Source organism: Bos mutus, chromosome 6 (genome assembly GCF_027580195.1).
Source record: "Bos mutus isolate GX-2022 chromosome 6, NWIPB_WYAK_1.1, whole genome shotgun sequence".
Classification (NCBI taxonomy): Eukaryota; Metazoa; Chordata; class Mammalia; order Artiodactyla; family Bovidae; genus Bos; species Bos mutus.
This window is the reverse complement of record NC_091622.1, coordinates 80,914,903-80,927,334: the sequence shown is the minus strand read 5'-3', so window position 1 is coordinate 80,927,334 and position 12,432 is coordinate 80,914,903. Positions and strand designations below refer to the sequence as shown.

The following is a 12,432-nucleotide window of genomic DNA, read 5'->3' as shown; positions in this document are numbered from 1 at the left end:
AGGTGGGTAGCAATATCTCATTGTTGATTTAATTGAAATCTGTAACAGCCAATGATGGTCCAAATCTTTTCTTGTGCTTATTTGTCTGCCATGATGCTTTAAATTTCCCTACTAATTCCTGTGTACTCACTACAATTCAAAAGTTATAACTTTGATCAGCTTATCCTGATCAAGAAAGTTAATAGGTATATATTTATGTGTGAGAAAATCCTAAATTCTCAGCCTGGCCTTAGAAAACCCTTGTAATCTGTCTCTAACAAATCTCTTTAGCCTCAGTGATTAAACTCAGTGATTCATATATGTCTCAATTTATCTAGAGAATATTTATGTAATATGGATTTGCAACCAGAAGTGAGGAAGCAAAATAAGGGAACACAACACAATTTCTCAATAGTTGCTATCTTAAAGTTTCCAGAGATGATGCAAATATATAATAATTAGCAAAAGGAAGCATTATTATTTACTAAAGAACATTAATTTTCATAATTAGCATCCTTTTAATAGTAATATGTTTCATTGCTGCAAAATTTGCTTTTAAGCATTCCCAAAATATACCTCCACTATTTTTCAAGAACTACATTATTAACCAACCAGTTCTTAATAAATATATATAAGAAAATAAGCAATATTAATGACTAAAATTCATATCTTTAAATACTAAAATTTTAACAGTATGTAAAAGGATAATCATAAATCATACTGTGCTTACCGTTTTTTGACCACTGATAGAGAATAAACAATTATGAAGGCATTGACAGTATCCTATAAATTCTATTTATTTTCAATTTAGTTGATGTTTTGGAATATTATTGATGCTGTCAGTCAAACAAAGAAATAAATAATAAAAGTCTTAAATTATCTCAAGAGTTAATTTGAGATAACTCAAATTAATTAATCAGTGCAAATTAAATAATCAATACTTTTAGCCCATCAAGAAACATGAAAAATACTTCAAGCTTTTAAAAAATAAATGTAAATATATTTTAAAAATTATTCCTCACAGCTATTTTGTTAAATTTTTCATTATATAAATAGATATGATTTCAGTGGGCAGTAAATATAAACAGGTAAATGTGAATGTTTCTGATTTGACGTTGCTTGCAAAGTGTTTTCACAAAATGTACTAATTTAAATAATTTTTAAAATTTTTGGCATGCCATTAATACTTGTTTTAATGCAAAATACTCTCCCATATTTTAGCCCATTAAGTTAGACTTCTTGGAAATTGCTAAAAATGAAACATTTCATACTTCTCAGCACCCATTTTTTCCCTCAAAATTAATACTTTTGTTAGTCTGAAATTGTCCTGTTTTTATCTTTACTTCTGATTAATCACGCCTATTTCTGCCAATAAAGTATCTCTCAGTGTCCCAAACTGGCACATTGAGACCAGAAGGATTTGTTAGAGTCAGATTAGGAGGGCTATTGAATGCCCTTCTAATATGACACTATTTTTCCATAGGCAGTGGGTGTCTATTGACATTTTGTTTCGAGAAACATGATCAAAGTGTTATTTTTAGATGCTTCATGTGAGTACCTAGAAGTCAAAGGGAGCACTTAAAGGACCTATGAACCATACTCCAGCAAATCTGAATCAAAACACCTGTGAACCATACTTCAGCAACTTTGATCAAATAGGTGAATAGTTAATGAAAAAAAAAGTAATACATGGGGAGAAACATAGAAGAGAAACAAAACATATTTGGTAATTAAGACTAAGTAGGAGTCAAGAAGGCAATGGCACCCCACTCCAGTACTCTTGCCTGGAAAATCCCATGGATGGAGGAGCCTGGTAGGCTGCAGTCCATGGGGTCACTAGAGTCGGGTACAACTGAGCGGCTTCACTTTCACTTTTCACTTTCATGCATTGGAGAAGGAAATGGCAACCCACTCCAATGTTCTTGCCTGGAGAATCCCAAGGACGGGGGAACCTGGTGGGCTGCAGTCTCTGGGGTCGCACAGAGTCAGACACGACTGCAGCAACTTAGCAGCAGTAGCAGCAGCAGGAATCAAGAAAAATTCAATTCTACTTAAATCAGAAAGAGACAAAACTAGCCTAGTTTGTTAGATTTATTTAGTTTGTTTATTTACATATGCTGTGCTTAATCACTCAGTCCTGTCCAACTCTTTAGGACCCCACAGTCTGTAGCCCACTAGGCTCCTCTGTCCATGGGGATTCTCCAGGCAAGAATACTGGAGTGGGTTTCCATGCCCTCCTCCCGGGGATCTCCTCAACCCAGGGACTGAACACAGGTCTCCCACACTGGAGGTGGATTCTCTACCGTTTGAGCCGCTAGGGAAGCCCTTTTATTTAGATAATATTTTTAAATGCCTTTGAGGGTGGATGTGGTTTAAGAGTCAATTTTTATTTTTATTTATTTATTTTCAGTTACACTGTCTTCGTTGCTATGTGTACTTTTCTCTACTTACAGCAAGCGGAGGCTACCCTGTAGTTGCAGTAAGTGCACTTCTCATTGGGGTGGCTTCTTTCGTTGCAAAGCATGGGCCTGAGGGCACATGAGCTTTAATAGCTGCAGCATGTGGACTCAGTAGTTGCAGCTCCCAGGCTTTAGATCACAGGCTCAATAGTTGCAGCCAACAGGCTCTGTCACTCCATGGCACGTGGTATCCTTTCAGATCAGGGATTGAACCTGTGTCTTCTGCATTGATAGGTGGAGTCTTTACCACAGAACCCCCCAGGGAAGCCCAAGAATCAGTTTTTTAAACATGTTTATTTTTATGTGAAAATAAAATCCAAATAAATGGAAACAGTTTTTTTTTTTTTTAATAGAATGATCCTTTAATGAGAAATAAGAGTTGGAGATATAAATGTGGGACTCTTCAGCTTATTTTGTTCAGTCGCTCTGTCATATCTGACTCAACTTTTAGTTAACTGATGCCATGAGCAAAGAAATATCTATAAGAGACAGGAAGAAAAAGAGGTAAGATGGAAAGAGACAGAAAGAAAGAAGTGAGCAGGATAAAGAACCAGCATTCATGAAGAATTGTTCACACGTAAAATATGGGAAGAGCATCAGTAGAACTGACAAAGCAGTGTTTCAGAGCGGGAGAAAGAGAAATCAGCTCATCTCATGTATAGAAACCAAGAGAAGGAGAGTTTTAAAGATGGAGTGTATGTTCAACAAGATCAAATACCTCATTATAGTGTATGGTAGGGTAAATAGGGGATTACCTGATGGCTCAGATGGTAAAGAATATACCTGCTATGTAGGAGACCTGGGTTTAATCCCTGGGTCCAGAAGATCCCCTGGAGAAGGAAATGGCAACCCACTCCAGTGTTCTTGCCTGGAGAATTCCATGGACAGAGGAGCCTGGTGGGCTGCATAGTTCATGGGGTCACAAAGATTCAGACATGACTGAGCGACTAACACTTTGACTTTCACTTTGTGAAGTAAATGGAGAGTTGCTCATTGCATTTGACAGATATCATATCATGCACAGAACTCAAAGGCAGAAGAAGAAAAGTTTCAGAAAAAAATTAATAATGTTGGTTCTTAGAAGAGGTTGTTTTTCAGTCACTAATTCATGTCCGACTCTTTGCGACGCCATGGATTGCAGTTTGCCTGGCTTCCCTGTCCTTCACCATCTCGCAGAACTTGCTCAGACTCGTGTGTGTTAAATCAGTGAGGCTGGTTCTAAATGAGTCAATCAGGATGCTGAAAAATAGGAGAGAATAAGAATGATGGATAAAACAGGAGATAATATGTATATATTATATCTCCTGTTTAAATAAGGCTGGCAATAGTTGAAGCACTATGCTAAGAGTTATCTCTAAGCAAAAAAAAAAAAATATATATATATAACGATCCCTGGAAATTATCCCTCTCTGGGGATTAATGAAATGAGACTTTACAAGGTTAAATAATTTGCCTTAATCCATATGTATAGTAAATGCTGGAGCTGTTTTCAGACTCAATTTAAATTAATAATATCAGTAAATTTAGGTATAAGAATTTGTTGTCCCCAAGAGAAATTATCTCATAGGCTTGTAGATAGCAAAGAAGCAGACTGTAAGGCAATGAAAATTTTCCCCCAGAGGGAGATTTTAAAGATCAGTGCCTTGGAAGAGACAGGAAAAATTCAAACAGTGGAGTTAGGTAAAGCAAAAGAAAGGTATGCTATTATATTTAACCATGGAATTCAGACTTGATCAGTCTTTTTTAATCTATAAAATTTAACATTTCTAAAATGTAGGAGGTGGGAATGGATTATTCTACTGAGAAAATGAGGAAGACTCATTATGAGCATGACTTTGTAAGGAAATTAAAAGAGAGGATCAAAAGCTTTGAAGTCCAAATGAAATAACATTGAGATTATTTGGACCAAGTCTTCATGGTTTTCTCTAGAAACAGTGCCACCTGCCTAAAGAAGATTTAAAGAACTGAGGAAGAAAAAAGTAATTTGAATTTGAAAATTAATAAAGCTAATCTTGGGGGAGGCTACTACCTATGATAGTGGGGTAGCTTTGCCCTACCACGTTTATACTGCTCACTGGTAATAAATTCTCTACCATGCATCTCAGTATCACAACAGGAAAAAGCAGGGTAAAGAGACTTTCTATTGCAACTGTTGTTATCCAAGAAAAGGGAGAGGAAGAGTACAGATTTAGATTGTAAATAATAGTTTTTCCCATCCATGAACCAGTTGTTGTCAATATTGGACTCTTGAAGACTGTTCTAAAAGGGTGAAAATGTAGATCTGTGTAAGAAGGTTGTCAGAGAATCAGTCAATTTTGGTTGAAAGAATCAATGGAGAGGTGACAAGCCTCAAAGGGGAAATATATGAATGTCCAAAAATATTGATAGGGCCAAGATCAGAGAGATTGTAAAAAAACAAAACAGGAAGTATAGTTGTTATTAGCTTTGGTGACTTAAAATTTGTTATCATGGAGGTGAACTTATCTAAGTTTACTCTGAATTTATCAAAATATAATGTCATTACCCAATAAGCATGCCAAATATCCCACTGAGGGTTTCTTGAGAACATTAATAAAATATATTTTGCTCTATAGGTTTCTTATTTTAATCAACTTAGTTTTAGTTATCAGCACAAAATAAAAATTTATTTGCTTTATTTAGATGCAACTATCTGATTATGTCCATATTCCTCTTATTATGGTAATTATATTATTAAAATATAAAATATTTCATCTAAATACATGTATTAAAAAAGATTGTGTAAACAAACTTAATCTTAATTTAGACTTAAAATTCTAAATGATATTGATATTTTTGAAAATGTGGTCCCAATAATGGAGGTATATTTAGTGATAATATTCTCCTTGAAATATTGATTTTTAAAATTATATTGATAATAGTGATATCATATGAGGTCATAGCCACATCATTTTGGACATTTCAACTGATGTCTCTAATAAAAAGTCCTATCTAAGATAATGAGGTATTTTTTTCCTAGAGAACAGCCACATGCAAACTCTAAAAATATCAAATCTCATATACTTATTATCTCCTATTTAGGAGGTGTTTGAAATTAAAGACTAAGTTCCAATTTTTTTCTTGCAAGCCTAAGATTGCTAAATGAATACTATGTGAACAATGACATTCATTTTTTATGATGACAAAGAAATAATCAGTGACTTAGTTGGTCTTCCAAATTTCCATTTGGAAAATAAATATTTTCTCCTAAAAATGTCTTTTCAATTACACATGGTTGAGAAGAGATATTAGGGGGAAATCTCAGCCAAATGTGGGTGAATTGCTTAAACTGTGCATTGATTACTGACTATTAAGCAGCTCTTATTTGAATGCATATGATCACTTTAACCACAGGCTCTATTTTCTCTGTCTCCTATCAGCAGTTGCAGCATCCAGCGATCAAAGCCAGATTCCTATAATTGCTGTGTCTGTGACAGTGGGAGTCATTTTGTTGGCAGTGGTTATCGGCTTCCTCCTCAGTGGAAGGTAAGACAGGAAGCTGTGCTTCTGAACTTTTGCAGCTGATCTCTGCCTTACCTTGATCTGACCGTTTGACTGTTAATCACATCCCAAAACAAATCAGGCAAGTGATATATCATTAGATAGCCTCTATGTAGGATATATTTCTTAAGTTTTACCTTGTCCATGTGAGTGCTAACTTTTAAGCACACAATTTCTCTTTTCCAGGTATATTCTCTTCACACGAATAGTATTAACATGTTATTATTTATTAGGTTGTTAATATAACCATATCTTTTCCTGATATAGTTTATTTTAACCTGAGTTTTATTTTTTGCCTTTTAAAAGCATTTATCAATATATCCTCTCAAAGGTTTCAATTTTAGTGTTTAGGAAGGCCTGTGTCTGTGCTTATTTTTTGAGAAGAATAAGACTAATAATTCCAGTTTAGCCAGTGTTCTATCCTAATAGGGTGATAGATACAAAGTAGACACTCTGACAAACAGGCATTTTGAGAAATAACCACCCCATTTTTATGACTGCATTTAAATTCAGTTTCTGGATGATTTCAACCTGAATATGTCAATCAGAGTGTATATAGTGAATTTTATTGAATGTTTATATCAATATATACATTAATGTGTGCGTTAAATATCTACATTTTTCACTTTGAACAAAGAGGCAAAGCCCCCAACAAGAGCTCATGAGGAAGCTGTTTCCTGACATTGATCAAAGCATAATCAATCTTTCTAAAAAAATAAATAAAAGCATGAGTATTTTCTATTCCTGCAACAAACATATTTCCATTTTTCATCCAGGCCACTGTTGGAAGGGATATTCAGTAATGAGAGCTGTCCATTTGAAAATGTTCTGATGTTAGACTATTACAGAAAACCTGATAAGTCTTCATGAAAGTATTAAACCTAAAGAAATATTTGAAAATATACGATTCAAAAAAAGTCAAGAAATCAATATTCATATTGATTTTGTACTATTTTACTCATTTACTTTTGACTTTTTGGCACCTATTCAACTGATAAATATATGGAATTAGGCATTTTCAGTATCCTGCATATTGTATTACAAAAAGAGTTATGACTACATCTTTAAATTATAGTCGAAACACTTTATTTTCATAAAATAAATTTGATAAAACATTGTTACTTCCTTTAAACATGCTTTTTCTTTCCCCAGAATTCTCTTTCTTCTAGTTCTTATTCATTTAAGAGTGTTCAAAGTTTTCTTAAGAAATTGTTGCTTACTTTTACTATTAGAATAGCAGTGATTCACTTTCAGAATTGCTAGCTGGGAAGCAGTCTGTGTTCTATTGAGGACTGCCAGCCCTGCTCAAGCCAGAGCCTGGGTGGATTGTGCCCCAATGATCTATTCTCTCTGAAGTCACTTAGGGAGAATGCTCTACTTTTGTCTTTGCTTTCTGGAAGAGAAGCTAATTCCACCAGTCTTGTCATAAAAACTTTGCTCAGATTTTGATCAAGTAAGGTAATTGAATTGAGTAAATTGTAACTACTAAAACAACTATGATGATATAATCTGTCTTTTCTACCCAAAAGGGTGGTTGACTATCATACATTTGCAGGTTTGTGATATCAGTTATTTACTTGTGACTGAGATACTGGTTAGCCTCTTCCTTTCCAGTAGATCCAGAAGCGTTACTCATGTATAGGCACATGGGGATCATAAGAAGATATTATTTGTCTAGTCTACTGAATAAAAATGGAGGAAAGGGGCAAGGTCTAGAGACCAATACGTTTGTGTGTTTAAAGATTTATTAGAGAACAGATAAAATATAAGAAGCATTTTACTGTAGACGTACAGTTTATCTATGTAACCTAAGTATTGTTAATGTGAATTTACTGATGACATTCAGCTAGGGATCCTCGCTGACCTATATATGAATCAAACACTGTCCCCCGCCCTCATTTTTTCCTTAATATATATAAAACTGACTTAAAAGCAATTCACTTTGTTACATCTGCAGCATTAGACAAAGTGAGAGAAGTTTCAGTATACCTACTGTTTGGTAACTGAAGAACAGTATAGCTTTAGTGTGCATGCACACAGGTACACAAATTCCACATGCATCAGAAACTATCATACAAGAATAACTAAATTTTAGTGTCTAGAAATATCTAGTGTATTTCTCAGTTGAATTAAAATTATATCTACCCCTAGGAAAAGAAGCTTAATTTTCAGCACTATTAAACCCAACTCTTGATAATTTTGGATCTAGTATATTGCAAAAGTGTATTACTTTTTAAAAAATATCAGCAATTATAATTTGGACACTGTTCATTCATATTAATTCTTTTTAATTACACAGACTGTGATGTTGAGACTAGGAATTTTCAGGTTAAAGGAAAATACACTTTACTAAAAATTAATCTGAGATTTATATTTATTTACCAGCAAATTTTGGGCATGAAACTTTAATTACTTCATTTTGTTGGATGTGCAATCTTGAATTTCAAGGAGCATTTGACTTATGATAGAAATATCTCCGGCTATTTTATTTTGCTTTTCATGAACTTAAACAGACTTATTTAGAAGTTAAATGATACTAGTCTAATGGGACTTTTCCTATATCATTCAAGGCAATTTTTGTTGGGACTAAGAAAATCTTATCTACCTTGTAGTACCTGGAGTATATTGAATTAATGAAGTTTTGTCAAATAAAAGAAAAACTAAATTAAGAGATGTGGACAAAACCTAACAAAAATTTGGGGAATTATCTTTAAAGCACTAACAAATTACTGAAAGTCTGTACTAGGAATGATCGAGGACACTGACATTGAATTATACATATTTCTCCTTGTGTTAAAATATGATTAATACACAAAAATATAATAGCATTTAGACTCCACCCTCACTTTGAACTTATTCTCTTTGATCACCTTTTAACTTCTTGAATATTTTATAAACCAGATATTTGCTCCTGATTAAAATGTCTTTTAATTAAAAATAATTTAACTTCTCAGTGGTGATATAGACTTAAATTTGATATATTGCAAATATATTACTGTTATCTGTATGTATTTAGATCAGACAAGTGCCAGAGCTCTGCCGACATTTTATGTAAAAGCACAATAGCTTCTGAAATGAATCCTTTGTATAGAGTATGAAGTATCCTAAAACCTTCAGAGAAGCATCTTTGCCTAGTGGAAGTACACAATAATAATATTGATAACAGTAAGTTTAATATTTTCTAGATGAATGACATATGACCTGCTAGTAGGCACTGTTCCAAGGACTTCAAATGTAATATCTCACAACTCTGTATCTCCTTATTAGCTCTATCTCCAATTTATACTTCATAAAAGTTATCTCCTTGATGTTTCTTGAATATTGTAAAAATAGCCAAACTGTAAGGCTTTTGCACTGGCTCTTCTCACTGTCTAAAACTCTTTTGCCCCAGAAAAAAACAGGACTTTCTCCTTCTTTCTTTGTTTAACCTCATTCTCTCAATTGAGTTTTCTAAAATAACGGCCCATGATTTCTTCCTCTGTGCATCAGATCTTCCTTAGCCTGATTTGGCTCATTACAGTACCCATTGCCATTATAATATACATATTAATATTTGTGTGTATATTTTGTTTTGCCTGGTGGCTCAGTCAGTGAAGAGTCTGCCTGCAATGCGGAAGAAAGTGTGTATATTTGTATCTATTTGGTTTATTTTCTGTCTCCCATACTTGAATATAAGCTTCAGAATGACAGGGATTTTTATCGGCAGGTTCTCTCACCTTAGGACAATGTCTAGAATATAAATTATATAGTTAGTTGATAAGGGCCTGGGTCTTGGGCACAGCTCTAACTCTAAGATCCTTACTCTTCACTATTTAACTTTCCTATGACTTATATCATTCAACTATATGATTTTGGTGAAACTCTGAACTCTTGTATGTGAAGCCAGTGGGTTTCTACTGCTAAAAATAATAGTATTAACATTTAAAAACTTTCTAAACTGACATAATATGAATAAAATAACCCTTAGAAATTAATCTCAGTGATATTTTGACCCTAAAGTAAATTAAAGAACATATTGGGTTAGCAACTTCCCTGGTGGTGCAGTGGATAAGAATCCACCTACCAGTGGCAGGGGATATAGGTTTGGTCCCTGGTCTGGGAAGATCCCACATGCTGCAGAGCAGGTAAGCCCGTGCACCACAGCTACTGAGCCCATGCTCTAGACCCTGTGAGCCGGAACTACTGAAGCCCATGTGCTCCAGAGCCTGACCTCTGCAATAAGAGAAGCCGTTGCAATGAGAAGTCTGTGCACTGCAGCAAAGAGAAGCCCCTGCTCACTGCAACTAAAGAAAACCCATGCAAAAGTAAAAGACTCAATGTAGCCAAAATGAATAATTAACTAATAAGAAAAAAAAACATATTGGGTTATAGTAAATTTTCCCTTCATTATACACTTGAAAATTATACGTGGTAAATTATGTCTGTTCTAGAATCATACATATCAAATGTCACCACCCCCTTGGCCATTCCTGGTTTTGTGAAAGCTAGTTAATTTCACTTCTGTTTTCACTCAAAACTTAAGTTCATCATTTTACGTGTGTCTGCCCTGATAGATATGTGTTTGTGTTGAACACATATTCTGGTGTTCAGTTCAATTCAGTTCAGTCACTCAGTCGTGTCCGACTCTTTGCAACCCCATGAATCGCAGCATGCCAGGCCTCCCTGTCCATCACCAACTCCCAGAGTTCACCCAAACTCATGTCCATCGAGTCAGTGATGCCATCCAGCCATCTCATCCTCTGTCATCCCCTTCTCCTCCTGCCCCCAATCCATCCCAGCATCAGATTCTTTTCCAATGAGTCAACTCTTCGCATAAGGTGGCCAAAGTACTGGAGTTTCAGCTTTAGCATCAGTCCTTCCAAAGAACACCCAGGACTGATCTCTTTTAGAATGGACTGGTTGGATCTCCTTGCAGTCCAAGGGACTCTCAAGAGTCTTCTCCAACACCACAGTTCAAAAGCACCGATTCTTTGGCGTTCAGCTTTCTTCACAGTCCAACTCTCACATCCATACATGACCACCGGAAAAACCATAGCCTTCAGTAGACGGACCTTTGTTGGCAAAGTAATGTTTCTGCTTTTGAATATGCTATCTAGGTTGGTCATAACTTTCCTTCCAAGGAGTAAGCGTCTTTTAATTTCATGGCTGCAGTCACCATCAGCAGTAATTTTGCAACCCAAAAAAATAAAGTCTGACACTGTTTCCCCATCTATTTCCCATGAAGTGATTCTGGTGTTAGTTGTCAGTAAATATCCAATGATTGGACAACTGACAAAGTGAAACCAGAGTTTGAGACTCTTGAAAATATGCTTGAAACTAGCTTTTCAGCATTATCACTATATGTGTTTTAGACCTCAGTTCCTTTGGTTGCATATGACAGAAGCCAAATTCAAAGTGGTTTATCAAAAAGATAATTGTAGATCATATAGATAAAAAGTTCCAGAGATTTTTTAAAAATTGAAAGTACAGACTCTTGTAGATCCAAATGCTAAAATATTGCCTGCTATGCAATTGAAGATCCATGATTCAGGAATGCTCTGGCACTATTGTGGTATTTAAAGGCACTGATCAAAATGAGCTTATTTAGGTAGAGCCCAAGGGCTCTGATAGGTACTGAGAGAGAGATTGAAGGAGGAATATCCATCCAGAGGAGACAGAGAAGGAGTGGTCCATGAGGAGGCAGGAGACCAGATGATTGTTGGATTCCTAAAGTGGGACTGGTCACCAACTTGAATCCAGCCCCCATGTTAGAGCTCTTGACCTGCATCTTCACAGGTGGCACAGGCTCTGACAGGAACCTGATATACAGCCCCACAGAGTAAATCAATCAGTAGCACTGAGACCTTAACTAAGAACAGTATGGGAAGGCATACTGCATGGCAGTACATTTAGAGCTCATGCCTGAATCTGAAGTAGAGTCAATCTCAGACAAAGCACATGACCAAAGAATGAAGAGAGAGGCTCTCACCCAGTGTCTTTTTTCATATCCCCCACTTCATCTTTCAATATGTAAACCTCACTCACATGTCAAGACTCACATCAACTGTTTGTTCTATCATAAAACCTTCCTCAATTCCTTTAGCCAAAGTATTCTCTCCTCTGCTTAAGTCTCAACAATGTACCAGTATTTCTCATGGAATGTAATGCTTTCAACCACAAATTATAGTAAATATGTTCTCTCTTCTGCCCACCAGCGAGTATTTAGAGGATAAAAACCTGTGTGGCTCTCCCACATAACCTAATTGAATGAATGACTCATAAATTATTGAATTAAAGATAAACTGGGCATCAATCTGTATTTGAAGTGCTTTGTCTCATTTTCCCCTATTAATGTTCATAGTTTGGGAAAAAAAATGTTAGTAACACTGACATAAGCACAATAAAATACCTAAACCATAAATGTGCTTTCTCCCAAGTAATAAAACTTTTGGTGTCATTCAGAAAATAAATTCAATGATGTCAAAGAAGTATTGCA

The 12,432-nt window shown here is 35.3% G+C and overlaps 1 protein-coding gene across 8 annotated transcripts in view; it reads left to right on the top strand.

Annotated features, from left to right (window-relative positions):
- EPHA5 (EPH receptor A5) overlaps positions 1-12,432 on the top strand; it is a 408,061-nt gene that overhangs the window by 299,313 nt on the left and 96,316 nt on the right. For 5 of the 8 annotated variants that reach the window (XM_070372469.1, XM_070372467.1, XM_005887233.2 and 2 more), the window contains one exon: positions 5,837-5,942. In XM_070372469.1, the coding sequence (XP_070228570.1) occupies positions 5,837-5,942 (106 nt within the window). The remainder of the gene's footprint in view (positions 1-5,836; positions 5,943-12,432) is intronic. The other 3 variants (XM_005887234.3, XM_005887236.2, XM_070372468.1) reach the window with 1 other exon arrangement.